At 33.7% G+C, this 27,864-nt stretch overlaps 4 protein-coding genes across 5 annotated transcripts; 1 reads left to right on the top strand and 3 right to left on the bottom strand.

The window, feature by feature from the left end:
• Positions 1-1,911: 1,911 nt before the first annotated feature.
• Positions 1,912-7,549, top strand: LOC145628653 (nuclear envelope-associated protein 2-like). 2 transcript variants are annotated; one of them, XM_081681010.1, is made up of 6 exons: positions 1,912-2,129; positions 2,567-3,088; positions 3,400-3,507; positions 5,989-6,450; positions 6,540-6,641; positions 7,078-7,549. In XM_081681010.1, the coding sequence occupies exons 2-6, from the start codon at positions 2,873-2,875 to the stop codon at positions 7,246-7,248; spliced, it is 1,059 nt and encodes a 352-aa protein (XP_081537136.1). In that variant the 5' UTR covers positions 1,912-2,129; positions 2,567-2,872; the 3' UTR covers positions 7,249-7,549. The 2 variants fall into 2 exon arrangements, with proteins under 2 accessions (XP_081537136.1, XP_081537134.1); XM_081681008.1 differs by having other exon boundaries at positions 5,986-6,450.
• Positions 7,550-8,107: 558 nt separating this feature from the next.
• LOC145628654 (uncharacterized) lies at positions 8,108-10,417 on the bottom strand. The gene is made up of 4 exons (XM_081681011.1): positions 10,140-10,417; positions 9,390-9,923; positions 8,826-9,009; positions 8,108-8,684 (listed from the first exon to the last, which is right to left on the bottom strand). Exons 1-4 carry the CDS (start codon positions 10,198-10,200, stop codon positions 8,501-8,503), a joined length of 963 nt encoding a protein of 320 aa, XP_081537137.1. The 5' UTR covers positions 10,201-10,417; the 3' UTR covers positions 8,108-8,500.
• A 5,239-nt stretch (positions 10,418-15,656) lies between these two features.
• On the bottom strand, positions 15,657-21,392 carry LOC145626410 (serine/threonine-protein kinase haspin homolog). Its single transcript, XM_081678837.1, has 14 exons — positions 21,147-21,392; positions 20,944-21,051; positions 20,656-20,749; positions 19,269-19,819; positions 18,380-18,503; positions 17,864-17,973; positions 17,173-17,284; positions 16,939-17,031; positions 16,790-16,851; positions 16,533-16,663; positions 16,382-16,452; positions 16,244-16,296; positions 16,044-16,110; positions 15,657-15,807 (listed from the first exon to the last, which is right to left on the bottom strand). Exons 1-14 carry the CDS (start codon positions 21,314-21,316, stop codon positions 15,682-15,684), a joined length of 1,872 nt encoding a protein of 623 aa, XP_081534963.1. The 5' UTR covers positions 21,317-21,392; the 3' UTR covers positions 15,657-15,681.
• Positions 21,393-26,240: 4,848 nt separating this feature from the next.
• LOC145627515 (uncharacterized) lies at positions 26,241-26,960 on the bottom strand. The gene has a single exon (XM_081679899.1). The coding sequence runs from the start codon at positions 26,958-26,960 to the stop codon at positions 26,241-26,243; it is 720 nt and encodes a 239-aa protein (XP_081536025.1).
• Between the last annotated feature and the right edge of the window lie 904 nt (positions 26,961-27,864).

The raw sequence follows: 27,864 nt of genomic DNA, 5'->3' as shown, positions 1-27,864 counted from the left end.
TATACTTTATGTAAATTAACTAATAAAGTGTAATGAAGTTCAATAATGATGTTTGTGGTGGCATGGTAAATTGGTAACGTATACACAAATCCTTCAACGTACTCAAGTGATTCTAGTTCGACCCTTACCACATAGAAAAAGAATACTCGTACAAATAAAATTTCATGGGTTTGTTTTTTGTTCTTTTATGTTACTTTGTACTCTGTCATATGTGATATGTCCCCCTCCCCCCCCCCCCCCCCTTTTTTTTTTTTTTGTATGATCACAGGTCTATTTTACATTTGTTTCTATATTTTTATCTTATCCTTATTAATTATCTACAAATAATTGTTTTCCATTTGAGGGGTGTTTCAAATAATTCGCCATATCGAATCTATAATATACGCGTATTCATATAATCATGTGTGGTATTGCGATCTTTATTTTATACGGAGTATATTAATGGCCAATTGACCAAATTGGTAAATAAAAAAGACCCTTAGTGACAAATTGGTAAAAAAACTTACTCCGGCGACAATTTGGTAAAAAAAAAAAGTTAACAATATGCGACAATTTGGTAAAAAAAAAAAAACTCTGGCGACATTTAGCCCAAAAAATCTTATTTTTGTCGACAAACTCTTTAAAAACCTTACTTTAATTTGTTTTTGTGTTTTTAAATTTATTTTTCCCATTTAAGATTTTGAATTACTATGCCATCCCCTTTTTATTTTGCTAAATCCCAATACCAATTTTTTTTTAAACCCCTTTTTAAAAGAATTTCGTTAATAAGGGGTATGAAACTTAAGTGAAATTGATACTTCAACATTTTTTTTTCTTGAAATTGTTATTTCCATTATAAGGGTTGATAAAAAAAAAAAACATGAAAAAGAACTAAATTAAGCATTCGTGAGTACTTTGTCAAAAATTTTTGTATTTTCATTGTCGCCTGAGATTATTTTATTTACCAAATTGTCGCTTAGGATTATTTTTTTACCAAATTGTCGCTAAGGGTCTTTTTTATTTACCAATCTGGTCAATTGGCCGTATATTAATTCTTTTAATACTTATGAAACAATTGAATTTTCACATGTACTTTTTACACATAATCTATTGTCATTTTTATGTAAGGAATCTTTTATCTTGTAGAGTCTTGTTAATTTTATCATTATACTTTAAAATTATCATTATTGTTAAAGTTACGTGCTAGAAAACTTTCCTTAGCTTGCAAATTATACAAGACTAGCTTAGAGAAGTACGAATAACTTTTTTGTACTTCTATAGTTCGTTCTATGAACAAACACTAAACATGCATCTATATAGCTATACTATAATAAACAATACTTGTATGATTGTGTCAATATATAAATCCTCACATGGGTCAAACTGAATTAAATTTGTATGAAAAATCTATACCATATCAATTAATTTTAAATCAAACGTTATTACATAATAAATCCATTAGAACCATTACCAATTACGTATAAAAAATAAATCGTAATCCAATCTAATCCAATCCGATTCACACAGAGTTCATACCATAATTAAATCATTGTTCAAATCCAAAACCCTACATCTTTTAAGTACACGCAACTTGAATTGCTATCCCTCTTAAACCAAATGGTGCAAAATTAATCACCTTTTAACATCACCATTTAATGGGACCCACTTTCCCACCATTCACAGCTCACTTCCACACTTACGTGGAGGAGAGAGAAAAACTTAAAACCCACTTTTCATTGTCCAAATTTTGTATTTTGCCGCGCTATACCCCTCATAAACAATTAAAAAAATAAAAATAAAATTTGAAAACCACTTTTTATAGGTTCGGAATTTGTCTCTTGTTCCAAACCTAAGGTTCGGACATTTTCTCCCGAACCTAATCTCTCAAAATCAAAATTCCCCCCTTTATTATTGTCATTTCACACAGTTCTCCTTCTTTCCTTCATTTTCTCTCTCCTCTTTCTTTCACCTCTTTCTCGTGTCAACCATGCCGTTTTCTGCAACTGTTTATTTCTCTTAAAATCTTGAAACTTCCTACAAAAATGTCAATTATTTTCATCAAAGATTAAATCTTTTTCAATCTCCGAATTTGGTTTTTTTCTGGAATGTAAAGTTCTTAATTTTTCATGCTTCTTTGAGCTTTTCTCTCGGTAAGATTTCTACCCTTTTAAAAAAGACATTTTTTTTTGTTGTCTAGGGTGTGTATTTGTGGTGGTTAGCCGTGGTCGTAATTAATCGAAACGCTAACTGCTACCTAAAACGCTACCTTACCGCTGAACACGGACCGAGTGATGATGTTCATGGTCAGCGGTAGAGAGGAATTTATGGATGGTCATGGTTGTACCACATAGTAAAGTAAAGTGTCAATTATTGAGGGTCAGTTTACTTAATTACATACAATGAGATTAGACAAATATCAAGCTAGTTGTAAATATCAAGCTAGTTGTGAATATTTTTAATTTTAATTTAATTATAGTCGTAGACTTACTCATATTAATTAAGCTATCTATTTTGATTCTTATTGTTATTATCTGAATTAATTAATTAATTAATTCAAACTGACGTTCGTTCTTTCTTGGTGTTGCAGGTACTTTGAATTTAAAGATAATAAAAAAAGGATAAATTTAATGCAGAGATCAACAACCTCAATCAAATTCACATGCATCCTTAAAAATTGATTAATTTGTCGACCCTTCATTTCTCCTGTTACTCAATTTTTTTTCTTAATTATCACCCAAATCACAAAATTTAAATAAAAAAATATAAAATTCTCTCCCATTTTTCTTCCACCAATCCCAATTTAATTCAAATAAATAAAAAACCCACTGAATTATTTTGATTTATATAGCTTTTGAAATAATTGAATTGGGTTTTTGTCTTTGTTATAAGAAAAATGGGTTCAATTTCTGAGGGACCCACATCTTCTTCTTCATCATTTTCATCTTCAAGCTCAAATGGGAGAGAAATTGATCCATTGTTAAGGGATTTGAGTGAGAAAAAGCAAAACTTTAAGCGAAACGTGGTGTCTTTGGCGGCGGAATTGAAGGAGGTTCGAACTCGTTTGGCAGTGAAGGAGCAATCTTATGTTAAAGAAACCCTAACAAGGCAGGCATGTAGTTTGGCTTTGGATCTTCTTTTTGTATTTTGTTTTATGTCAATTTGATTAGTGAAATCATTTCATTTGAATTCACCCCTTTTTGTTCTTTGTTGAATTGAGGTACTTTTGCTTTGTGGGTCCTTTTGGATTTGATATGATTCACAATTCTATAACGAGTGTGTTGTATACAACATGTTTGTCGTGTCAGATCACGTAAAAGTCGTTCATTTGTTGAGTGTTCTGTATCGAATTTGTGTGAAATTGGTGTAATTGAGTTCATGTCAAGTGAATGATTGTTGATTTGGTTTATTGAAATTTAATAGGAAGCCGAGGCGAAGGCGAAGGGGATGGAGGAAGAAGTGTATAGATTACATAAAAGTTTAGATGAGAGAAATAAACAATTACAGGCATCAGCTTCATATGCTGAAAAGGTACCACTCATTAAAAACCCAATTGTTCTCCTGATTCTGCGTTTTAGTTAAGCTTTTGTTTAGCCATTTTTGGTTCATTTATTATATGTATATCAAGATTAATAATGCAAAGTTTAAAGCTTTTAGCTTGATTCTGGGACAATTTGGGTCTATTACAAGAAATGTGTTTGACTGTGATTTTAATATGTTAATTTTGTGGCTGTTTTTTGTTTGTTGAACTTGCATACATCATTACCTTATCTTTTCAGGTAATCCTTTTGGTTTTTCCTTTGTGTTTCATAGTGGAATATGTGAAAAGCTAATTGCCAAGTAGGTATCAACTGATATTATATTATTGTCTTACTTTAATTGCGGTTTGATTGATTCAAGGTTGTCTCTACTCTTAAGTGCGTTTTGAAATTGCGCCTTTTATTTGTATTTTTCTTGGTGCAATGTAGAATTTTCTGCCCCTTTTAAATTTAGGGTGTTTATGTTGCTTAAAGTCTATAACTATTCCTTACTACTCTCTTATAGTCCATTGCTTATTATTTGCAACATTCATTGTTTGTACGGCGATTTCTTACTATTATGTAACACTAATTTACTGTGTTGTGGTATGGAAGTTTGGAGGGGCGAGTTGTGAACAGGTGGTCTTCTTTTTCTGGGATCCCTTTGTGATAGAAATAGCTTAGCTCAATTACTTGTTACCTTGCTTTTCAGTTATGGAACTAGTTTTTACACCCAATGGCACGTGTTGTTAGCTTGTGTGGAATCTGTATACATCTAATGCCCGTAAATAGGATGTAAGTAACAATATACCTATTTTAGGCAACTATATGTTTTTCTACAAAGAAGAATATGGTCTTGTACCGTTGTATAGCTTAACAAAAGAGATTATACCATTAAAAGTAGCTAATCAAACTGATGGTAGAGATACAAGAGGAGTACATGTAGTGGACTAGAAGTACCATGGTTGATGATGGATTGTCACTTAAAAAGTGCACGAAACCTCATTAATATGCTACTGTATTTTATTGAATGTGTTATGTTATTTTTTTCCCCAAGACTTCTAAAATTTGGAAGGACATGTGGATAGAATGGATTTTTATTATAATACTTGGTACTTTGTACAGATTGTGGTTAAAGTTGAACATGCCAAGGTTGTCTGATTCTTGGAGGGAAATTGTAGTCTTACAGCTTTATTTAAACATTCTATGTAAAAAAAAAAAGAAGCTATCCCATGTGATAATACTAAATTACCTGTACTTTTCTTAATTACTTTAATAATCTGTCTAGATGTTGGTGAATTTTTGTAATGTTTTTTTGCTGTTTATTGAGTTATAAACTTATAACTTGTAAACATAGCTGAATTTGACTGTGAGGGTATACAAATTAGTTGAGGTTCTATGCTTGTTTCTTCTTGGGTCAAAACTGGTTAATGTGTTATTCTGTACCCTTTTATAAAAATTAGATTTTAAGGTCTTTAGGGATCAACTGCATGGTTAGGATAATAGCTGTACAGCCTGTATATCTTTTGATCCTGAATTATTGTAATTTCATTAATTCTTTTTTGTTCAAGATAAGTGTTATTTTAGATTTCCTTTGTTTCTACCCTTCTTTTGAAATTTGTTATCAATTCATTTTGGGAGAGTACTTTGGTAACTTTATTGAGCATATACATTTCTTATTCCATGTGCACAACTTTTATAAAGACAATTTTATTTTGGATTTGAAGGACAATGATTCTAAACGCTTTATGATGAATAGCAAGAGAACTTAATTACTTGCACTTAATTTTGTGACTTTGATCAAAATTTAATAATAACAATTTGGCTTAACAAAACTGGCAATATTTGAGCACTATCACTCTTTAATCAGAGTTTTGTGCAGCTATTGGTCATTTTTTTTTTTTAATTGTTTGGTACTTCAAAGAGGGTTAACTGATTAAGGAAGGCTAAATTTAGGCACTGCATGATGAAGTTTCTTAAAAGTGGTTCTAATAGGCTGACTAGAATCCGTTTCTTTTCTTCTCATTTCATCAACTTCCCATTCTGAAGGAAATTATGTCATTCACCCTAAGACATTGTCTAGAATCCTTTCTTAAGAGTTTAGTCAAGGTGGTGGCGTTGCTGCTTGTTGGAAGCTGATTTCACATATTTGACTGATGGTCAGTAGACTGTAGACAACTTTCGAGTCTTGATATAGGATAGTGCATCCCTCTCCCGTTTATAAATTGTAATATTTACTTTTCTAGTTCTTGCCATCCTACAGAGCTTCTGACAAATTTGAAAATTAAAATTGGTCTAAGAATGTTGCATTGGTTATAGCCGTATTAGGCATCTTGCATTTTCTATCTTAATCACTTTATAATGTACTTATGCTGTCTTATGGTGCGCATGTACCTTTATATCGTTTGCTAGCTGCATATCTTTATAGACATTAGTTTCTCTATAAACTCAGTGACATTTTTATTTGCTAACTGGTGATCTTTATATATAGCAGTACCTTAAAGATCTGGATGATCTTAGAACTCAGCTCACGATTACTCGAGCTACAGCAGATGCAAGTGCTGCCTCAGCTCAATCAGCCCAACTGCAGTGTTTGACTTTGCTGAAGGACCTCGATGAAAAGAATAATGCAATAAAGGAACATGAAGATCGAGTGAAGAGGCTGGCAGAGCAATTAGATAAACTGCAGAACGATCTTCAAGTGAGGGAGTCTTCACAGAAGCAACTGAAAGACGAAGTCCTGAGAGTTGAGCATGATATCATGGAAGCCATGGCAAAATCTGGCTTTAACATGGACTGTGAACTGAGGAAAATATTAGATGAGGTTTCCCCCAAAAATGTTGAGAATATGAACAAGCTTTTGTCAGCAAAGGATGATGAAATTGCCAAACTAAGGGACGAGCTAAGGAATCTGTCTGCCCATTATAAGCTAAAGGTCAAGGATCTGGAGACACAGGTAGACGACCATTGCTGTTGAAACGTCCTCTTATAATTAAACAATTTTAATCATAATGATTTTTAATTGGAGTTTTTTTTCCTAAATAGATGGAGAAACATCGAAAGGCTGATCAAGAGCTGAAGAAGCGAGTTCTGAAATTAGAGTTCTGTCTCCAGGATGCTCGTTCTCAAACAAGAAAACTTCAGAGGGTAATTTACAAATTCCTTCTATTGTAATGAATAAAACATTCCAGTCATCTTAATCTGCATTCCAAGCAAACATCTGCGAACAATCTCCTTAAAATTCTTCTCATCACCTCATCTCTTTCATACCTAGTGTTCATTCTTGATTTTTCCTTTTTACTCCATGCTTTTTCTTTGGGGATAGAGAGATGATGATTCTCTTTCAATCTTTGGTAGCTTTTTTTTTTTTAAAAAAAAAAAAAGGAATATCAGTCATTAGTACTAAACATTATATTATGCATACTTTCTATTATTGCTATAAATATTCTGATATTTTCCAGCAGAGATCAGTATCACTTTCATTGCCTTAGTGGTGCTGATCTACACTAAAGTTTTCTTTTTGCCTGTTCGGCACATTGCCCCTTGTATTTAAATTTGTTATTTTTCGATCTGCTTCTGGCAGGCGGGGGAGCGAAGGGACAAGGCTATAAAAGAATTAAGGGATCAATTAGCTATGAAGCAACAAGTTGCAGCAAAGAGTGATGAGAAGCAGAATAATTTCTGGGAAAGTTCCAACTTCAAGATTTTGGTTTCCATGTCAATGTTGGTCTTGGTGGTCTTCTCAAGGCGGTAGTTTATCACTGTTAGTAAGTACAGTTTGTAGAATGCAAGGGAATCTTATCTTAGGAATCCATCTTTAGAGTATTAGGAAGAAATGCAGAGGCTCAGTGTCTGTAAAAAAAAAAAAAAAAAGCCTCTTTTTTGCCCCCATTTTACAGTTAGTACATCGGCTGAGAGCATCGTTTTGATGTCTCTATAAGTAGAATATTCCAGAGCTGGAACATGTGATATGACCACATGAATGTATAATTTAGATTATATATTAGCATATATTAGAGGAAAAATTAATATTATGAGCTCGATTATCTCTTCAATTATTGCCTTAATATTCTGCTATCATTTTGGAATCTCTCTCTGCTGCCTGCTGGACTGTTGTTGAGAAGAGAACAAAGAAACTTCATGAATCAGTCAACTAAGTTTGGTATGAAAATTAAACCTGTTTTCTAACTACCTAGCATGTGGTAACCCAAGGGATTTAAAAAAAAAAAAAATTCTTGATTTAGATGGGGACAGTTTCATTTGTCTGATTGTTTCATATGCTGACAGTTTTGATGTGCTAATGTTGATATTAATGCTGGTAATTGTCATTTCTATACTAGATCACCAATCTACCATCTCTCTAAAACTGCAAGGCGAATTCTATACTGCGTATCTTTTACTTGAACATGGAAGCGACGCTACAAGTTTATGACTTGATTTGCGTTGAGACAACTCTGATCAAATCTTTAATAATCATAGAGGGAGTAGATTAGTTTAAACCTCTAATGATGTCAGAGCAAGTGCAGTGAAGTGAAACATTGCAAAATGTGTTAATCAGAAATGTGTAGGCACAATTACCTGAACAAATGCATTGCTGAATAACATAAGCAATATCTACCTCAACAGAAATCTAAAGTATTATAACACGAAAACTCTTAACTTCTAATACATTCTCGTGAATCTACAATCATGGGTTTCCTTTATACAAGTACATCTTAAATCCGCTGATGCGAATCTAGCTATTCCTAATCTAGAGCATCTCATATAGTAACTCTCTTCCCTACAAACTGCACTCATTATCTCAAAGAAGACGGCAACTGAAGTTCTGGTTTGGATTTCCGATTACTAACACTTTTTAAGTACTCCTAAAGCTAATGTAATTCTGTAAACCGCTACCATATTTCGTTGTCTCAATCTCATAGGTCTAAAAGATCTGTACAAGAGCATAACTTTCTTTTACCATTAGCTAGGATCCTTGTTAACCTTCTGATTTGAAATCAAAAAATTCATGTACTCAGAATTAGTTTTCCTGTGAAGTAGAAAACTACCAGGGTGATGAAACAGAAGTCGGGTCGCAGAGCAGCTGAACCTGCAGGAAGAGATCCAAGTGGAGGACTATCAGGTCCATAACTTGCAGGAAACAGTGAATTTGGGTTGCCTGGAGTTGAGAATGATGGTGATCCAAAGGTGCTGCAAGCATATAATAAGAAGATAAAAAGTATTAACTCAAATGATTATTATACTGTCTCTATCACAGTTTCATACATATTTATGAAATTTGAAGCATGCATCACGTGTATATAGATTTAGTTAATTAATATGATAGCATACCCTGATGATGGACTCCCATATGGCATTCCAGTAGTCCCGGGTGAGGATGTTGTTGTCGGTGTTGGAAATGTTGAAGAAGGTGTCTCTGTTGTTGGAGGAGTTGTTGATAAAGGCATAGCTGTTCCTGTTCCGGTTCCAGTTCCAGTTCCGGATGCTGATGATGGGTAGATACAAGAACCAGTACCTATACATACATCCAAACCCCCACATTAGAACATACTAAGATTAGTTCACACTCACAATTGATGCAAAAATCACGATTCATATCTCTAAAACCCTCTTTAGCTTGAAACTCACTAAGATTAGTAGACACACTCATAAATGATGCAGAAACAAGACCCTTGTGCCAAAACTTACTACTTACTAGTATTAGTAAAGCACTCATTTTTCTTTTTTGGGTTTATAGAAAGTCGCAAAAAAGCAATGATGTAGACAATAATTGATCCTGAATACTGGGTACCGCTAAAACTTTACCAACTAAGCTAATTGACATCGACCCATCAAACACACGTAAATTTTGCAAAAATCATAAAAAATTAAAATTAAAAAAAAAAAAAAACTTACTAGGATTAGTGTTAACCAGCTGAGCAGCACCCCCAAAATCACAACTAGTAGGGGAAGGATTCTTCTGAAAATAGCTATTAAATGCATAAGAAGCATGATTAGCAAGACTATTAGGATTATAACAACTACCCCCATCTTGAATTGTTGAACAATCAGCTCCATTTCCACAAGCATAATCTAATGCACTCTGAAGTGCAGTCTCTGAAGCACCACTGTTAGCCACACACCAACTCTGCCCTGTGCTACCACCACCTGTGGGCTGGCTAGGCGGGTTCGATACCGGCACGTTTCCAGTATTTGCAGGATTAGTGATGGGTGTAGGTGTTGTTGGGGTGGTTGAAGCAGGGATTGTTGTGGTTGCTGGTGGTGTTGTTGGAAATTGGTTGTTATCTGGGGTAGTAGGGTTTGAAGCAGGGACTGTTATAATTGTTGGTGAAGGTGTAGATGGTGGGAAATTTGCTGGGTTTGTTGTAGAATCATCTAATCTTCTGACAATTCTCTGTGTTTTTCCTGTTTCTGAATCCATAATTCCTCCTGCAAGAAATTTACTATTTTTAGTAAATTTGAACTTTTCAAACACATAATAATTCCCTTTTTTTATAAATAGTAAAATCGATTCATTAATGAAATATTATCATACGACATCTGCAATAGATAGTTAAATCTAATAAACATGTAACATAATGAATTGATCTTGCACGGTGAGATATCTCTCGTACGAAAACTAAAAGTAAAGATAAATGTACTTACCACATTTGGAGATGGTTATGGAGAGAAGCAAGATGAGGTATAGAGAGTTAAGTTTAGCCATGAGGAGGGTTTTGGTGGGTTTTTGGGAAGAAAACTAAAAATATAGGAATAAATTTGCAATAAATAAGCTATAAAAAAAATTAATGAAATGATAATGATTTAAGAAGATTTATAAGTACAAAAATGAAAAAAGAAAGGTGAATATAGAGAAGGTGGGGAAGAAAGAAAGTAGTATAAAGTGGAAAAAGGGAAAGAGACCTATAATATATGGTTTTGTGCAATTTGGTGAAATAGAAAAAAGGAAAAGACATTTGCTTTGTCATGAAAGATGAGAAGATGCATGTTCCTTTGCTTACCAATTAATTACCATTTTTTTTTCTATCTTTTTTCTCTATATTTTTTTTTTATTTATTATTTTTGAGAGTATATAGAGAATCAAATACAGAGCATTATGTAAAATTTGTATTGTTTATAAAAGAAGAATAAGATGGAGAATATTGGAGAAAAGGAAATCTAAGTAGAAGAGATTAGAGGTTTTTGATGCTCATATCATATGCATGTACAACATGGGGTAATGGGTGATTAATTGATTTCACGTGCTAGTGATGGGAACTCTACAATGGAGTTAAAAGGCATGCAAGACGTATGATGTACATCTTCCATCTATGGGTAATTTATATTTTCTTATACTTCATTCATTCTATTAAAAATAAATAAAAAATCTCTTTTCTCTTTAATAAGTTTTTAAACTGGATGTTTGGATTTACTACATATACATAAGATTTAAAATCGTGACATTTTGTTATATTAGCTTTGATACCATGTTAGAGAACTAAGGGTCTTTTCACTTCAGCTTAATTTCAGTTCAATTCAGTTCAACTCATAATTTCCTTCTCTCAAAAACTATTCATTTCAACTGTCTCACTTCAGTTCAGTAAATATGAACATACCCTAATTCAACGAACCAAAAAATTAAGCTAATGATTAAAGTTCATGATATTGGATTTATACTCTATCAAAAAATTATCCAAAATTGTTAGTTGTTACAGTTCAATTAAGATTCAAAATTATATATATTATACAAGTTGTATAATGAAAACAAAATTAGCCATACTCATACAAATCATCCAAAAATTAACAAAAGAAAATTGACGACTCAGCCTTAAACTAATCGATCTCTTTTTAATTGTCAAACTTTGAACATAAACTTTTATACAAAAAGTGCATTAATCCATCATATATGAAATAATTTCAATTAGATTTGTATTATATATAATTTATTATAAATCAAGAACTTGCAAATTGCAATAATAATATACATATAAAATAAATTTATGGAACCTTCATAAACAAGAAATGCAGTATGAACCTTAAATAAAATTGAATGATAAACAAACAAAGACAGCCGACAAGGCAGACAACAGACAACAGTTCAGGGCCTAAACCTTTTAAGACCAGTTAATTAACCTAAAAGGGTTTAATTAAAAATTTAATTGCAGAGATATTTAAAATTTTAATTGCAGAGATATTTTATGGTTTAGGTTAGTGGACAAACTTCTTTTGCATCCACTGAAAAATTATAAGCTATGCACTAATGCACAAATAACAAACACTAGGAGGTGCTTAACAGTTAACATTGTGTTATCTTTAATTTGTTTGATTTTATTTATCAATTTTTGTCAAGATGATAGAGCCGAAAAATCGTTCATTATTCTTTTATTTTTGAGAATAAATCCAAAAAAACAAAATTTTCAAATTAGGAATTGTTTGACATTATTTTTTTATTCATTATATGATTTTATAAAAAAAAAAAAAAAAAAACAATAGTGATACCAAACGAACTCTTAAGCTAAGTTTTTGTTTTTTTTGTTTTTTTTAATCTATCTCGAGAGTATTTTTGTGTAATTCTAGTCATATCTAGGCTGTTATACACAATTTTTGATAAATACGGACATTTTTAGACTGAAATTTGCATGATTTGCCAATTTCGGAGATTGATTTACCCTTCCTCCATTAAAAAAAAAAAAAAAAAAAATCTGCCCTTAAAATTTGTCATAATAAAAAAAAAAATTGAAAAAGTTCTTCCATATATCCGGGACAATATAGCTTAATGCTAATGATACAATAATTATAATATCTTGAACAATTATATCAACTGTAATGCAATTACTTTCCGTCTTCTTATAAATTAATACTATCACGTTATTATTTTTAATAATGTATGTGATTATAAAATGTTAAACTAATCAACAATAACATTTAAATAAGAAAAAGATGTCTTTTTCTCCCTCATAAAAGATACCTAATAACGTGTAAAAACAAAAATTGTGTAATATATTTACACAACATAAAGTTAAGATGACATGTTTATGATCGCGATCTCCAATTTGACCCTTCATTTGACGGCAGCCTCATGCAAATATCTTATACACATTGTTTAGGAATTAAGTAACCTTCGTTCTCATCCTAATTAATCTTGTTCTTTAGTACGTATTAGGAAGCATTATCGAAGGTCCAAGGAGATCGAGCTCATATATATAATATATTTTAGTAAATTTCTATGTTTTAAATAATCTTCGTCATTCAAGAAATAATTAAAATTAAGTAAGCTTGCCATGCATCCTAGCTAATGTTGTATTTTAGTATTATTAGAATGATAGATGGAGGGTTATCCAAGGAGGTCGAGCTCAAATAATTTATTATAAAATAACATAAGATCGAATGTTATTCAGTGGCAGAATTTGTACTCAAAAAAGAAGGAAATAAGATTTTTTTTTCTCCAATCCTCTAATGAAATCTAATACTACCTCCGATTTTTATTATTTACAAGTTTAGTGTATTATTGAGACATAAAATATTCTAAAGTTGCAAATAATAAAAATCGGAGGTAGTAAATAAATACCTTATTGATAGCAAAGAATTTGTCATGTACTTCCTCCGTTTTCTTTTAGATGCAACACACATCTTTTCACGGTATTTAAGAAATGAGGGGTTCACATGATATAATACACTTTAAAATGGGATGAGTGGTTGTTAGGAGTGTAAGTTAGTGGGCCATGTGCTTTAAATAAGGGAAATAGTATAGTTTTTCCCTAAAGTAACTTTCCTTTTATAGTGTGTTGCAAGTATTGTGACATTTCCTTTTTAGGGAAGTGTTGCAAGTAAAAGAAAACGGAGGAAGTATGTATTATCAATTATGTAAAAATTTCTGCAAATTCAATATAATCATACGCCCTATACATACGTGCTCCTACTAATAATCACGCATGACACATGCACTGATATTTGGTGCGTGTATGATATGTGCCAGTTCGATCTTCTTCAAGCGTAGTATAGTATGATAATTGATCAAAGATCTCTGCCTACAACTATACAGCAAGAATGAAGAAAGAACATAAAGATGAAGGTAGTAAAGAGAGATTAAAAATATGTTATCTAGGGAACTAATAGTATCGGACAAAATAAACAATGTACAACTAGTGCAAAACCAACGTCACCAAAGTTAACTTGATAAGGAAGGATGAACTAACCATATCATACACTGTATAATAAAAACTAAACCATGCATGTGTTCTTTTTTATTTCGCAAAGTTACACTGCTTCATGCACCAAGAATTATAAGTGGCCAAATCTTATTTAAGATAAAGTTTTTATCTAAAAATTATTTTACTTTCATTGATTGTCAAAAAGGCTTCTACAAAGCCAGAAAGTAAGGCCAAAAGATGGCTTAATCAAGCAATCACAATTAAGCTAGCTAACAATTTTTAGATGATAATAATTTAGACCCAAAAACAAAGGGAGTCTTTACATCAAAATTATTATTAGACCCCAAAAAAAAAGGATTAAGATGTGATTAACAGATAATCACCCACTAATAAGTTACTTTTATACCAGAATAATCTTGGTTTCTTAGTGCATGTGAGGATGTGATACTTTTTTTTGGAGTTAGATTAGTTTTGAGTCTCATCAACTTCTTTGTTTTTTAACAAGTTGGTTGAGATTTGATTATCTTGCTTTATTATATCTTGTTACTTCCATCATACATGCATGAGATGGAACTATTAATGTATTATTAAACTTTTGGGATATTATGGTTATCATACCAACTGAATTTTGTCTACACATAGAGAAGGCTAGGCAAAAATTTTTATTATATAGAATGTTATTTTGTTTGAAGGGAGAGGTATGAAAGCTAGTTAAGAAATGAACTTTTAACCAAACATTCTTTATCAACTCTCGGACTTTGTTTGTTTTGACAAAAAAGATTTCACATTATCTATTGTTTGACCTTTAATGGATGGAAAACATTCTCCTTTTGGAAAAAAAGAATGTTACATTCTTACTCTTAATTTTCTTTTCTTTTATAATCTTTCGTGTAAAAAAAACGCACAAAGAAAATCTATTTTTACAATTGTGTATGTTTTCCCAGAATTATATATATTTTCAGTCAAAACAAACGAATCTTTAATTGAAATGCGGTATATATTAAATGGTTGCAGGATACATCACAAAGTTGTAAAATCTAATCCCTTCTTTATAAACTTGATGGGTGGGTGGGGGAAACAGGGAATGAAAAGGAAAAACTTTGGGCAATGCCATGCATGTTCAATGTCACCACTAAAAAGTATTCCTGGGACTTATCCTCTATTCTTTCTTTTGACCAAGCAATCTGATTTGGATGATGGAGACTATATGGGTTTATGCTCTTTTTATTTGAATAATTTGATGGCCAAGTTTTGAAATTGGAAAGCAGCCAAATTATGTTAAGACTGTAAAATGTATAAACCCTAGTCCATCTGGTAGGCGGGTACAAATTGTCATGCTAGTATCTCATTTTCTTAAATTTTCATCATCATTTAGTACGTACTAGTAAGGGCCTGTTCTGATTGACTAAACTGAATTTGTTGGAACTGAACTGAACTGAATATTTTATGAGAGAATAAAATTAAGAACTAAACTAAACTAAACTTATTGGAACTAAACTGAACTGAAAATAATCTGGCCCTGAGAGGTGTTTTATGGAAAATGCTTTTTAAGGAGAAAGAAAGTGTGTTAACGTCTTAATATATCATTTCTTTACCAATTGCATATGAATCCATTATCATTACTGCCTACTCCACATCATATGAATACTCTGTGAGCAAATAACTAAATTCATAAGAAGCCTTAACATCAATGATATGCAATTGAACACGCTGCATGTAAGTACAAACTGATGAAGAAAAACAAGGGTTAAATTAAAAGACTGCCAAATTTTACAGTCAAAATGATTTCATTAGAGTTTATATAAATAGGAATTCGGATAAAAAGATGAAAACATTACAGTGGATGAGTACATAATTACAAATGCATACATTTACAGCGTGATCAAACTTGACAAATGAACCAAACATTTACAGTCTTACAGGCTTCTCACTAAGCGGTGAGAACTGTCATACACTCACCTCTCTTGGTAAAATTACTTGGTGTTTTTAATGATTTGAAGCTGTTATGGCAAACGGCCTGAAGTAATGACCCTTATTTTGACCCCTGGAGCTTTTCCTCAAGCTGCGCGATCAACAAACATATCACTGAAGAAAGGATCTGAGAGCGCTTCCTTTGCAGAATTGCAACTGTTCCATCGCTTCTTCAAGGATCGTAACTCTCTTTCATCTTTTCCACAACGTTTCTGGAAACAAAATAACATGAATGATCTAGTCTCCCATTTTGAAATTTAGCTGCCAAGTGACTGAATAAGGACTAACCGTGCACTTAATCACATTAGCTCAACTAATAATAGTGAACATATATTGATGCAATATATCCTATACATCTATTGATTATGTATGCATCTTCAAGCCCAATCAAATGGTTGGCATTGGCCAATATATTAGATAATATAACTAAGGTAGATTATGTACTTACAAATGATTTCTTCAGCAACAATATATCCACCAGATACTGTAACCATAATACGTTTGTCTTTGGAAAACTGCCAACAGCAAATTTCAATCAAATTAAGCATTCAATTGAACTTTTTCATAGAAACTGATTATTGATCAAACTCCCAGCCCTACAGTAGATTCAAAATCATTAATAAAACCAATCTTAATAACGAAATATACCTTCCATCCCAGCAATCATCTGTGACCTCCCTCATTTTCCGATATGTTTCTGCCTGTGCAAGACGATTGAGAATTCAATCACCAATTCATTTTTAATAGGAACAAGGGGTAGAACTGGATTCTAAATATTTTTCTTACTTGCTTATCTCCTTTGGGACCTTCGAAAAGCTCAGGATCCGAGGATAAATTCAAATAGAGAATTGTGTTGCCTGTGTGTATTGCGTGTCAGTGAATCAATATGCCAAAGATATACAGCAATGTGTTGACTGTTGAGTTCATAGAAAATTACCAGTATTGATCCTCGAAAGGGTAAAATCTATTATGGAAACCAACAGCCCATGTGTTCTTATGGATGTCGTCCTTCCTTCAAGAGTAAACTGCAGCACAGCAGTCTCTCTTCTGCTTAAAAGAATGTTTCCCCTAGGAAGGGATAAAAAAAAAAAAAAAAAAAAAAAAAAGGGTAAAGAAAAAGAATTTATAGACTTCAACTGTAGCACAAAAATATACTAGAAGGTATTCACATGTCAAGATGTTCTTCGAGTTTACCAGTGCAGATCACGGTGTTCAAATTCAAAAGCAGCTTCAGCAACAGCCAGGGCAGCTGTTACCTGCAATTCATAGTGTCCAAAGCGTTTTAAGCAAACATTTTAAAAAGAAATATAAAAAAATAGTATAGTAGAAAACTCATAATATACCTGAACTAACAAACTCTGCGCTTCATTGAAGTCTAAGAGAACAAAACTTTCAAGATCAGTACCACCATGCTCAAGGATTGAAACAAGATAACACTGCAAACAAGATAATGATCAAGTAATTAGACAATTATGGCACATTGCAGCTGAAAGTCTAGCAAAGCTGCATGCAATTGTCAAAATTCCCCATAATTATGCATATACTCTACTACAAATCGAACTGCAAAGAACACAAACCTGATTCTCAGGAAATTGCTTAGGATGGTCATTCTCTGAGCCATTCTCTGTATCCCACTTTTCCCAAGCTTTCAGTAGAACGGGATCATAAGGACCTTGACAAACCTTAATACTGAAAAACAAAGAATTAAGAACCTATTAAAAGATTGTTAAAAGAAATTCAATCCTCAAAAGCATAAATCTAGCTTCTTTGCACATATACGTTCTTGGAACATACTACATAAGTTGGTAAGTGATTATTCATTAGTGTTGCAAGCTAACAATTATACTACACGAACAAAGCCTTAAAATTATTAGATTCATAGGCTGTGTTGAACTAGTGAACTACCGGTCATCTAAAATATTCCAGATCCTTTAAGTTGAAGTGATAACTGTTGTCTTTCAACCTATTTCTGCATTTATTGTTCCTTTTCATTTGTTCTGAGTTATTGCTTGCTGGCTAGAAACAATCAATTGAGTTGAACATAACATGGTATGAAATACTCATACTATATGTGTGTGTGTACAAAATGTAAATAGATGATTAGCTAGTAATCTCCTATTTCCAAAACTAGGGCACAACATCTCAGACTAAGGACTAAGGAGTCGAGTTTGAACTTAGTAAGAGCACCTATTTCATGCCAAAATAAGCAATCAGAAACTTCTAGATTGTGGCACAACCAAAGAAAAGTGAGTTCTCAATTGAACATACTCTTTTGTCTGTATAAATGTAGTGGTAGCATTATCAAATAGAACCTCACTCCCTCTTAAGCGATTAAGTGTCCGTGACAGTATCACTTCTTCCAGCAACTCCATAGATCTCTGTAAAGCATTCATAAACAAGAATACATATCTTCAAATATATACAGAGTATGATTCAATTTCGAAGTTTTACTTTAAATGTATAAGGTACTGAAACCCACTTATATAAAAAAAAAATGGTTTGAAAGTTTAACATATTTTGCAGAAAATCTGAGGAACCAAATGTGAGCAGCTGTCTAAAGCATGATTGATGTGTTTTTTAGGCTTTTTGCAACAAGAACAGGAAATTCAGGTTAAGTTCTTCTCATTGCCTAGAATAATATCCTGAATGTTCTAAAGCATAAGCCAAGGAAACATTTTACCTATGACAGCTGCTCATAGTTGTCTGATGCCAATGCATGACCTACTCAGGCACAATGAGCAAGGAACACAAAGCAACGATAAGAGATATTGCTTTAAAGTGTACCTTTTGTATTTCACCGTTTACTCTTAGTTCTCCATCAATAGGAACAATTTTGCAAACGGAACTTCCAGCAATAAAAGCCTCTCCGAATGTACCTTCACCAATCTTAATGATACTTCCTGTATCACTGAATTCCATATTTTCAAATCTCATTAGGGAAGAAAGGGATTCTATGCTTGTGAATTCATGGCAAAAACACAAGAAAATGCAAAATGAAATGTGGAAGAAGCCTTATTTTTACAATATGGATGATACTCATAACACAGAAGCAAAAATCAGAAATAAATTTTGTTCTGATGATTAAATTTGAGGAATGATATAGTTGCTTGAAATCGCTCAGTGCTCACCCATCAACAGTCAGCCCTTTACAATAACAAGGAAAAAAAACTGATATATCGAGCAATTAAATCATGTATGAGAAGTACTACCTCCATCACCTAAGCCACTAAAATAAAAAGGACAATCAATAATAGCATACTACTTATATTATCTAATACCGTTTTAATCATTCACTTAACTCATACTTTCTCTACAAGAAAATTGTGTCTAGAAAGATAGAAAATTTGGTTGCATAGTGATTCTAAATCACCACGCGTTCTTGCCAATTATAAATCATTTACAGCATTAGCACTCCATAATCTTAAGTCATCACATTTGGTTAAAAAGGATATACTGACATGTATAAATTGTGTATGGCTAAGCCAAAAGTAAGTTGAATTAAGAAAGCACAAAGAAATCCTGTCTACATGAGGCAGACTAGTAAAAACAAGTTTTGAGCAGTTCAGCAGGATAATTTTCTACCTGTCTTTTTACTATCTTGATAGAATTTTAACACATGTTTTGCAGCTTATATGACATGGAGAAAAGTGACTATAATCAACAAAATACTGACCAGAGGTTGGAGAACACTTCAAACAATGTTGAAGGAGCTGACTGATCGCATTCCTTCAGAAGTGCAAAAAACGCCTCATTAGCCAAAGAACTAGGCCTCGATGCTAAAGAAAGTTTTTTGATCTCAGATTCTATATCATCAAAGTCCTTGTCCTCTAGGTGCTCAAGATCAATATGACCCTTCCCTAAATGAGTGAGCATGTCTTGCACTGAGAGTGAACCAGATATACTGCGTAGACGAAATTCTTTAGACTTTCTCGGACACGAGGAATCAAACACATCATTATTATAAGGAATAGGTTCCAGTGCCCCCCCATCTGGAGTTCTTAATATGGTAGACAATGTGCTGGAAGGAATTACATGCTGCTTCTTAGCATGTAGCCACTTTTCAAGCCTTGAGCAGAGTGGAGGCACTCTTATATTGTCAGGTTGAATTCCCATCACCCAAGCAACTTTCTTAGGTGAAGGACTTTCTTCCAACAACTCATCTGCATCCACTTCTTGGAAATATGCTCTCTCTTTCTCAAAATTTGGGGCCTGTGTAACTTTTCCCTTAATGGCAAACAAACAAAACTCCATCATTATGAAAACCTTTTTATCTTATTTGGCACAAGGGAGTGAGTGTTAAACAGAAAGAATTGATGAAAACATATAGTATAATGATAAAAATTTGATAATTTGATTACACACAAGCATTTTAATACTACTTCCTTTGTCTGAAAATTATAACCACATATGATATTGTGGGATTTTTATCAAAAGTGTTCTCTTTTCCTTCGAAGCTATCTGGCTATGAACTAACTCACTTAACATTAGACTATTCAATTTAAGACGCCGAGATACATTGAGTGATAGGGTGAGTGTAGGAATGGTCTCACTTAACATATTAGTGAAATAATGTCACGTCCTCAATGATTAAAGGTAAGAAAAATATTTGAAGACGAGGGGATACAAATATATAATACAACACACAGAGATGTTCAAAATCCAAAATGCTTATAAACTACAATCTCTTAGACTGTTATTTTTAAGAACTAAAAGTCTTAAAGATCATATTACAAAATAAAAACACCCAATATTTGACCTCTTGTGACCTAATGCCTCTAAATGTAGGTGTTAATATAAAGAGATTTATTTTCTGCCTAAATTACCAGTCAAACTGCTTAATCAGATTTCCCCACAATCAAGCCAATTACTGATAAATCATGTTATACTGCAAGGGGAAGAAAAGATTCATACTTTTATCTAGAGTATAAGTAGCCACAAAAGGGTCGTAATGTAGACGAGATTCAATCCCATGTTATTGGTACCACCATCCACTGCCAAGACATTAACCAACTAAGCTAGCCGACACCCAATAGACGAAAAAGAAAAAAAAAAATCCATACCTTAGGAAGAGGTGGTCTAGGTTTCCTCTTGGGTGCCCTTTGTTGCTGCTCCTTGTAATCCCCTACTGCTAAAATCGCAATACTTGCCCTTCCTCTGCAACAATCATCAATCAAAACAACTTAAGCATAACTTTGAAAATCAAATCAAATTCATCATAATACCTACTTCACTATACACTTAAAAATTAAAAGACATTTTTATGAACAATATAACATTATTAATAATAACCCAACAAATTATCATCAAAACAAAATCATGAAATGATTTAAATAGGCAAAGAAGAAAACCTGGTTGAGAGAGAACGATTCCAACTGACTCGTTGCGAGTTATTATTAATCGCCACGAAACTCACCCGACTCGCGAGACTTCCTTCCCTTGAACTACTGCTTCCCGACCTATCAAAATCAAACCCCCCAAAAAAACCCTAAAAATCTGGGAAAATGGCGATAAATTATACGGAAATTGAAGTAAAAAGAAGAAAAACACCAACTTTCGCGAGGGTTTTACAGCAGCAGCGTCATCGGATTTGTGTCGCTGATAAGTGACGACAATTTGAGGTTGTTTTTGCCGATTAAGATTATGATGCTCTTCTGCTATAATTTCATTCCATAAATCGTTTTGAATTGGGGATTTTCTCTCTCTTCTAGGGTTTGAACCCATGATTAATTTGAAATTAATTGAACCCAAAAAACCTTATTTTGGAAGTTCAATTTTCGAGAAGAGTGACTCAGTGAGTGAGTTGAATGAGAGACAGGAGAAGGCGAGAAGCAGAGAGAAACTGGAAAAAGGAGGAGAGAGAAATTTTCAAATTAAAGATGGGGGCGGGAGAAGGTAAAACGATGACGTTTTGAGTTGGATTTTGTTGGGCTTTGGATTGTGGGTTAAGGATGTCTTCTTGTATCAGCGTTAACATTGGGCTTTTGTGGATGAAGACATTTTTTTATCGTGTTTCGGCAAGTGTTTTGACGTAATTCTCATGATTTGCAACTTTCCTCATGCCAACCAAACAACTTTATACAATTCTCATGATTTTGATGTAGGAATTTAATTCCCATAAAATACAAATTCCCATGGGAAGTAATTTCCCATAGCAACCAAACGACACCTAAGTATATCAAGAAGTATAAATTTAAGTTCATAATTGTACGAGTTTATTTTAGAGTAATTGTTCAATTTCATTGTTGTTATGGGAAAACGAGGTCAACTTTCTCTTAATTGAGATTTTTTGAATGATTACAAATGTGATTTGTTTTGAAAGGAATTTTTGTTTATAAATAATAAAAAGAGTCATAATGTTACCCTAATGTTAAATGTTCATATATTTTTATTTTATTTTATTTGAATGAAGTTAAATGTTCATATTTATTATTTATGTATATTACGAAAGTGCAGACCACAGAATATATGATCAATAATGAGTTAAATGTTTGTAAAAACATGTCATTAATGTTTTCTGACAATAAAAACAAAAATTATTCCCTAGTGTTAAGCCGAGCACAATTAAGAGAGAGAAAAACTAGAGAGAGAAGGAGATGAAAGAATTTGTGTGTTTTTATTATTTCTGAATAATTGAAATAATACAGGGGAAATGTATTTATAACTCAACAACCAACTAACTAACAGCTGTACTAATGTGCTGACTCAGCAAGCAATAATAACAAACTTTGTTATAATCTATTGTTGCTCGAGTGTAGGATAACTATCCTGCACCACACTTGTATCTCTATAACCAACACCCCCCCCCCCCCCCCCCGCAAGCTAGGAAGGGGTGTAACCATGCCTAGCTTGGCAAGTAAATGGTTGAACTGAGTAGAAGGCAAGATCTTTGTGAAGATGTCTGCCAGCTGCTCTGAAGTAGGCAAATAGACAAGTTGCAACAGCCCTTCAAGAACCTTGTCACGAGTAAAGTGACAATCGATTTCTATGTGTTTGGTTCTAGCATGTAGCACTGGATTTCGAGCAATATGAAGGGAACTCTGGTAGTCACAATGTAATGTGACAGGTCTCAGATCAATAACACCAAGTTCTTCAAGTAATCTAACAATCCAGGTAACATCAGAAGCTGCTGATGCCATAGCACGATATTCAGCCTCTGAACTTGACTTGGAAACAGTTCCCTGCTTTTTTCTCTTCCAGCTAATAGGAGATTTTCCAAGCAATAGAATGTACCCTGAAACGGATCTCCTTGAGTCTGAACAAGAACCCCAATCACTGTCTGAGAAGGCTTCTAAACTGATCTTATCAGTGGCCTGTAACAATATCCCTTGTCCAGTTGTGCCAGCAATGTACCTTAGTGTATGCAGTAAAGCCTGATAGTGAGGATCTCTGGGAGATTGCATGAATTGACTGAGGGTCAAGACGGTGTAAGAAATGTCTGGTCTAGTATGAGACAAAAAATTCAGTTTGCCCACTAAACATCTATAAAGCTCAGGATCCTTGAACAAGGCACCATCAGAATCATTCAGCTTCAGATGTAATGGAAGAGGTGTAGCAACAGGCTTGAATTCTGTGATACCTGCTAGTTGTAGAAGCTCCTTAGTAAATTTGTGTTGGCACAAAGTAATCCCCTCAGAAGTGTAACCAACTTCCAGACCCAGAAAGTAACTCAACTTTCCTAGATCTTTGATGCCAAACAAAGAATCTAGATGTTACTTTAGAGAACTAATACTGGCTTTGTCTGTCCCAGTTAAGATCATATCATCAACATAGACAGCAGCTAGTGTGATGTGGCCATGACCCTTTTTAATAAAAAGAGAGTAATCATATTTGCTCTGCTTGAAACCTTGGGACAGTAACTCCTCATACAGCTTTGCAAACCACTGTCTTGAAGCTTGCTTCAAGCCATAAAGTGATTTAGTAAGCTTGCAAACAAGATTTCTTGGATTGTGTAAACCTTCTGGAGCCTTCATATAGACCTCTTCATGTAGATTTCCATGAAGAAAGGCATTATTCACATCAAGTTGTGAAACATCCCAGCCTTGACATGCAGCTAATGCCAAGATACACCTAATGGTCTCCATTTTAACCACAGGTGAAAACGTTTCAGTATAGTCTATGCCATATTTTTTAGAATACCCTTTAGCCACTAAACGAGCCTTATACCTCTCAATAGAGCCATCTGCATTTCTTTTGATTTTAAACACCCATTTGCAACCAATGGGTTTCTTGCCTGGAGGTAAAGAAACAAGTTCCCATGTTTTGTTCACTGTCAAAGCTTGAAGTTCTTTTTCCATAGCACCAACCCAATTAGAATTCTGAATAGCTTCCATATAAGAACTAGGTTCTGTTTCCTCTGAAGACTTAGCAATGAAAACCTTCTGTCTGACAGGAAGACTACCATAATGCACCAAATTACACCAATGTTTAGTTACATTAGCAGCCCTGGTTGCAGCAGACTTTGTGTTTGGGAGTTTGAGGTAAAAATCAGAAAACCTTTTGGGAATAGAAACAGGTCTAGAAGACACTCTAGGTATATTCTGAGTAGGGTTAATTGGAGCTGGTGAATGAGAAAGATCTGAAGTTCCAGCAGAAGAAGCAGATGAAGGAGGATGGATTGAAGAAAGATGAGGTGTAGGAGAATTAATGTGAGGGATAGGTGTAGGATTTGGAAAATTGGAATAAGTGTGAGAATGTGAAGATGGAATATTTTCTGGTGTAAAGATATCAGGAAAATCATGGAAAGAAATGTTATCAAGAGGTGTGGAAGGGGGAAGAAAAATCTGAAATTGAGGAGTTGAATATGCAGAAGGATCAGCAGGTTGTGGATGGTGAAAGGGGAAATTTTTTTCATGAAAAACAAGATCTCTGGAAACTGTAATTTTTTTAGTTTCCAGATTCAAAACTTTATAACCCTTTTGAGAAGAAGAATAACCAAGAAAAACAGAAGGAATTGCTCTTGGTTCAAATTTACCTCTGTTTTGTTTTAAGGTTGAAACAAAACAAAGACAACCAAAAACTTTCAAGTCATCTATGTCAGGGGGACTCCCAAATAAAACCTCATGAGGAGAAATATAAGAAAGAATCTTAAGAGGTGTCCTATTAATGATGTAAACAGCACACAAAACACACTCTCCCCAAAAATGAGCAGGCACCCTAGACTGAAAATACAGACTTCTAGCAACCTCCAAGATGTGCTTGTGCTTTCTCTCTACTACTCCATTTTGTTGTGGAGTATCAACACAACTCTTTTGCACAACAATCCCCTTAGAATTATAGAATTGGAGCATATCTCCTTCAGTTAATTCCCTAGCATTGTCACTCCTAACAACCATGACCCTAGTTTTGAACTGAGTCTCAACATATGAAACAGAATTCTGAATGACAGTCACAACATCAGACTTGAATTTTATTAAGTGAATCCAGGTATGTCTTGTAAAATCATCCACTATTGTGAGAAACAATTTACAACCATTATGATTTGAAATGGACAAAGGTCCCCAAACATCTACATGAATCAATTGAAAAGGAAAAGTGGAGGCAGAAGTACTAATGGGAAAAGGAAGCCTAGGCTGCCTAGCAGCAGGGCAAACCTGACAAATACAACTGTCAAGAGCCTTTACATCAATATCACTTATTATTCTCCTCAACTTATCTAAAGGTATATGACCCAATCTCAAATGCCACAATTTGGCTTTATCAGTATTTGACAAAGAGGAAACAACATTGCAAGAAACAGAAACCACATGTCTATTAACACAAGAGGAACTTGAACTGGAGGTTGGCTTGGACTGAGGAACTTCTAAGCAATATAGACCATGTTTGAGATCACCAAGAGGCAACTGTTGGGTCATGTGAGTGCCCTGAATGACACAAGAATCATGAGAAAAAGACACTGAACAATTCAAGTCCTCACATAATTTATGTACTGATATTAGATTGAACTGAAAATCAGGGACATAAAGAACATTTTTAAGTATGATTTTATCAGTTAATCTAACTTCACCCACATGAGTTACATTAATTGTACTTCCATCAGGTATGGTGATTGTACTATCAAGGTCAGTTAGTGTTGTATAAGAGTGAAACACATCCAAACTATGACAAATGTGGTCAGTAGCACCACTATCTATGATCCACATAGAAGGAAGTAAAGACATAAGGCAGAATTTACCTGCAAAGAAAGCAGTTCCACCAGGAGTTGAGTCTCTAGAACTCTCTCTCTCTTATCAGATTGATCTTGTATTTGTTGTTGCTTAGTAAGCATAGACATCAGCTTGTTGCAGTGCTCTACAGCCATCTGTGGAGTTATCACTTCATCATTAGGAGGAGAAAGCTGTGATGGCTGATCAGAATCAAATTCACCATTCCGAGCAAGGTGTGCTGCTCTTTTGTTGCTGCTGTTATTATAACTGTTTTGAACATATCCTTTGTTACCATTATTGTTCCAAACATTCCAACCAGGAGGGTAGCCATGTAACTTGAAACATCTATCTATCCCATGCCCTGACACCTTGCAGTGATCACAAAACCATTGTCTCTTATTACCAACTGTCATGTTGTTCTGAGGTTTATTACCAGCAAAATAACCAGAAGAATTATGTCTGGAAGACTTATCATGAAATTTCCTACCAGCAACAAAAGCCATTTATTCTTGACTAGCAGGAAAACTCTCACTTACTTCCTTATGTTTCTCCTCTTGCATACACAAACGATAAGCAATTGAAATAGTAGGAAGTGGTTGCATCATCAATATGTTGGTTCTGACCATAGAATACTTATCATTCAACTTCATCAGAAACATCATAAGTCTTTGATCCTGCTGAATCTTGAGCATTTTCTTAGTGATTAAACAAGTGCAATTAGCACAGGAACATATTGGCAAAGGTTCATTACTGCCCATCTCATCCCAGACTGATTTCATCTTGGTAAAGAAAACAGAAACAGACTCATTCTGACCTTGTTGCAATTCAGCCAACTGCTGATACAAAGCATATTGTTGAGTAGCAGATGTATGACCAAATCTTTCTTCTAAATCATCCCAGAGATCTTTAGCAGACTTAGAAAACCAGACACTCTTAGCAATACTCTTCTCCAAAGCAAATAGTAACCATCCTAACACCAAATCATTGCATCTACACCATGCCTTGTGATTAGGATCACCAACAGGAGGTTTTACAACACTTCCATCAATAAAACCTGATTTGTTTCGAGAAGATAAACTCAACAAAATCAATCTCTTCCAATCACTAAAACCTCTACCATCAAAAACATCAGAGACAAGAGTTCTATTTGAAGCATCCGAAGGATGAATATAGTAAACACTACCAGGAACAGCAGTAGGATCGATCACAGTATTCTCAACCATTTTCAATCAAACAATATATCTCAAGAAAATTCTTATGCAACAACTCAAAGAACTTCACAAGAATTCCAGAAATCCTCAAAAACTTCAATTCAGCAAAAATACAACAATCCTCCAAAAAAATCCTCAAGAATCAATCAAAAACTAAATCAAGTACTCCAAGAAGAAGTACTACTCATTTCAGTAGAACAATCCACAGAAATTAACAATCAAATCGCAGAATCAACAAACAACCTCAACAATTAATAACGAAATTCAGCAGAAATTTCGATATTACAGAACAACAAACAACATCAATCAACAAATCAGAAGCTCAATCAATCGAAAGATGACGAACAAAATCATACCAAAAAATCGCAGAAAAATCTCCAGAAAAACGCAGAACAACTTCGTAACAGCAGCAAGAAGATGAAGTAAACATCAACAAGATCGTCAAAGAAATAACTGCGGAAAATCAACCATGATTTGCTCTGATACCATGTTAAGCCGAGCACAATTAAGAGAGAGAAAAACTAGAGAGAGAAGGAGATGAAAGAATTTGTGTGTTTTTATTATTTCTGAATAATTGAAATAATGCAGGGGAAATGTATTTATAACTCAACAACCAACTAACTAACAACTGTACTAATGTGCTGACTCAACAAGCAATAATAACAAACTCTGTTATAATCTATTGTGCTCGAGTGTAGGATAACTATCCTGCACCACACTTGTATCTCTATAACCAACACCTAGTTGGCTGAGACAAAATACATCTCCTATAAAATTGTTTAAGTTAAAAAAAAAAATGATACTCTACCGAGCTACTCAGCTACGGAGTACTTAACTATTGTCATGCTAGTATGCTATTACCACCGTACCATTTATCCTTTCAAAGAGAGAATCAAGGTTAGTCCACTAGTTGGAG

The sequence above is a fragment of the Chenopodium album genome, chromosome 4, assembly GCF_948465745.1.
Source record: "Chenopodium album chromosome 4, dcCheAlbu1.1, whole genome shotgun sequence".
Taxonomy (NCBI): Eukaryota; Viridiplantae; Streptophyta; class Magnoliopsida; order Caryophyllales; family Amaranthaceae; genus Chenopodium; species Chenopodium album.
Note: the sequence above shows the minus strand (reverse complement) of the source record. Positions and strands in the feature narration are given on the sequence as shown.

Bases quoted from the DNA above. Each gene is read 5' to 3' on its own strand.
- LOC145628653 (XM_081681008.1), top strand. From the start codon at position 2,873: ATGGGTTCAATTTCTGAGGGACCCACATCTTCTTCTTCATCATTTTCA. The intron at 3,508-5,985 runs GTACCACTCATT...CTTTATATATAG, and splicing joins CAGCTTCATATGCTGAAAAG to CAGTACCTTAAAGATCTGGA. The intron at 6,642-7,077 runs GTAATTTACAAA...TGCTTCTGGCAG, and splicing joins AAACAAGAAAACTTCAGAGG to GCGGGGGAGCGAAGGGACAA.
- LOC145628654 (XM_081681011.1), bottom strand. From the start codon at position 10,200: ATGGCTAAACTTAACTCTCTATACCTCATCTTGCTTCTCTCCATAACC. The intron at 9,010-9,389 runs GTAAGTTTTTTT...ATGTATGTATAG, and splicing joins GCTGGTTAACACTAATCCTA to GTACTGGTTCTTGTATCTAC. The intron at 8,685-8,825 runs GTATGCTATCAT...ATATGCTTGCAG, and splicing joins TATGGGAGTCCATCATCAGG to CACCTTTGGATCACCATCAT.
- LOC145626410 (XM_081678837.1), bottom strand. From the start codon at position 21,316: ATGGGTTCAAACCCTAGAAGAGAGAGAAAATCCCCAATTCAAAACGAT. The intron at 17,285-17,863 runs GTATGTTCAATT...TTTGTTTTTCAG, and splicing joins ACATTTATACAGACAAAAGA to TATTAAGGTTTGTCAAGGTC. The intron at 16,664-16,789 runs GTAAACTCGAAG...ATCCCTTCCTAG, and splicing joins GAACACCGTGATCTGCACTG to GGGAAACATTCTTTTAAGCA.
- LOC145627515 (XM_081679899.1), bottom strand. From the start codon at position 26,960: ATGGTTGAGAATACTGTGATCGATCCTACTGCTGTTCCTGGTAGTGTT.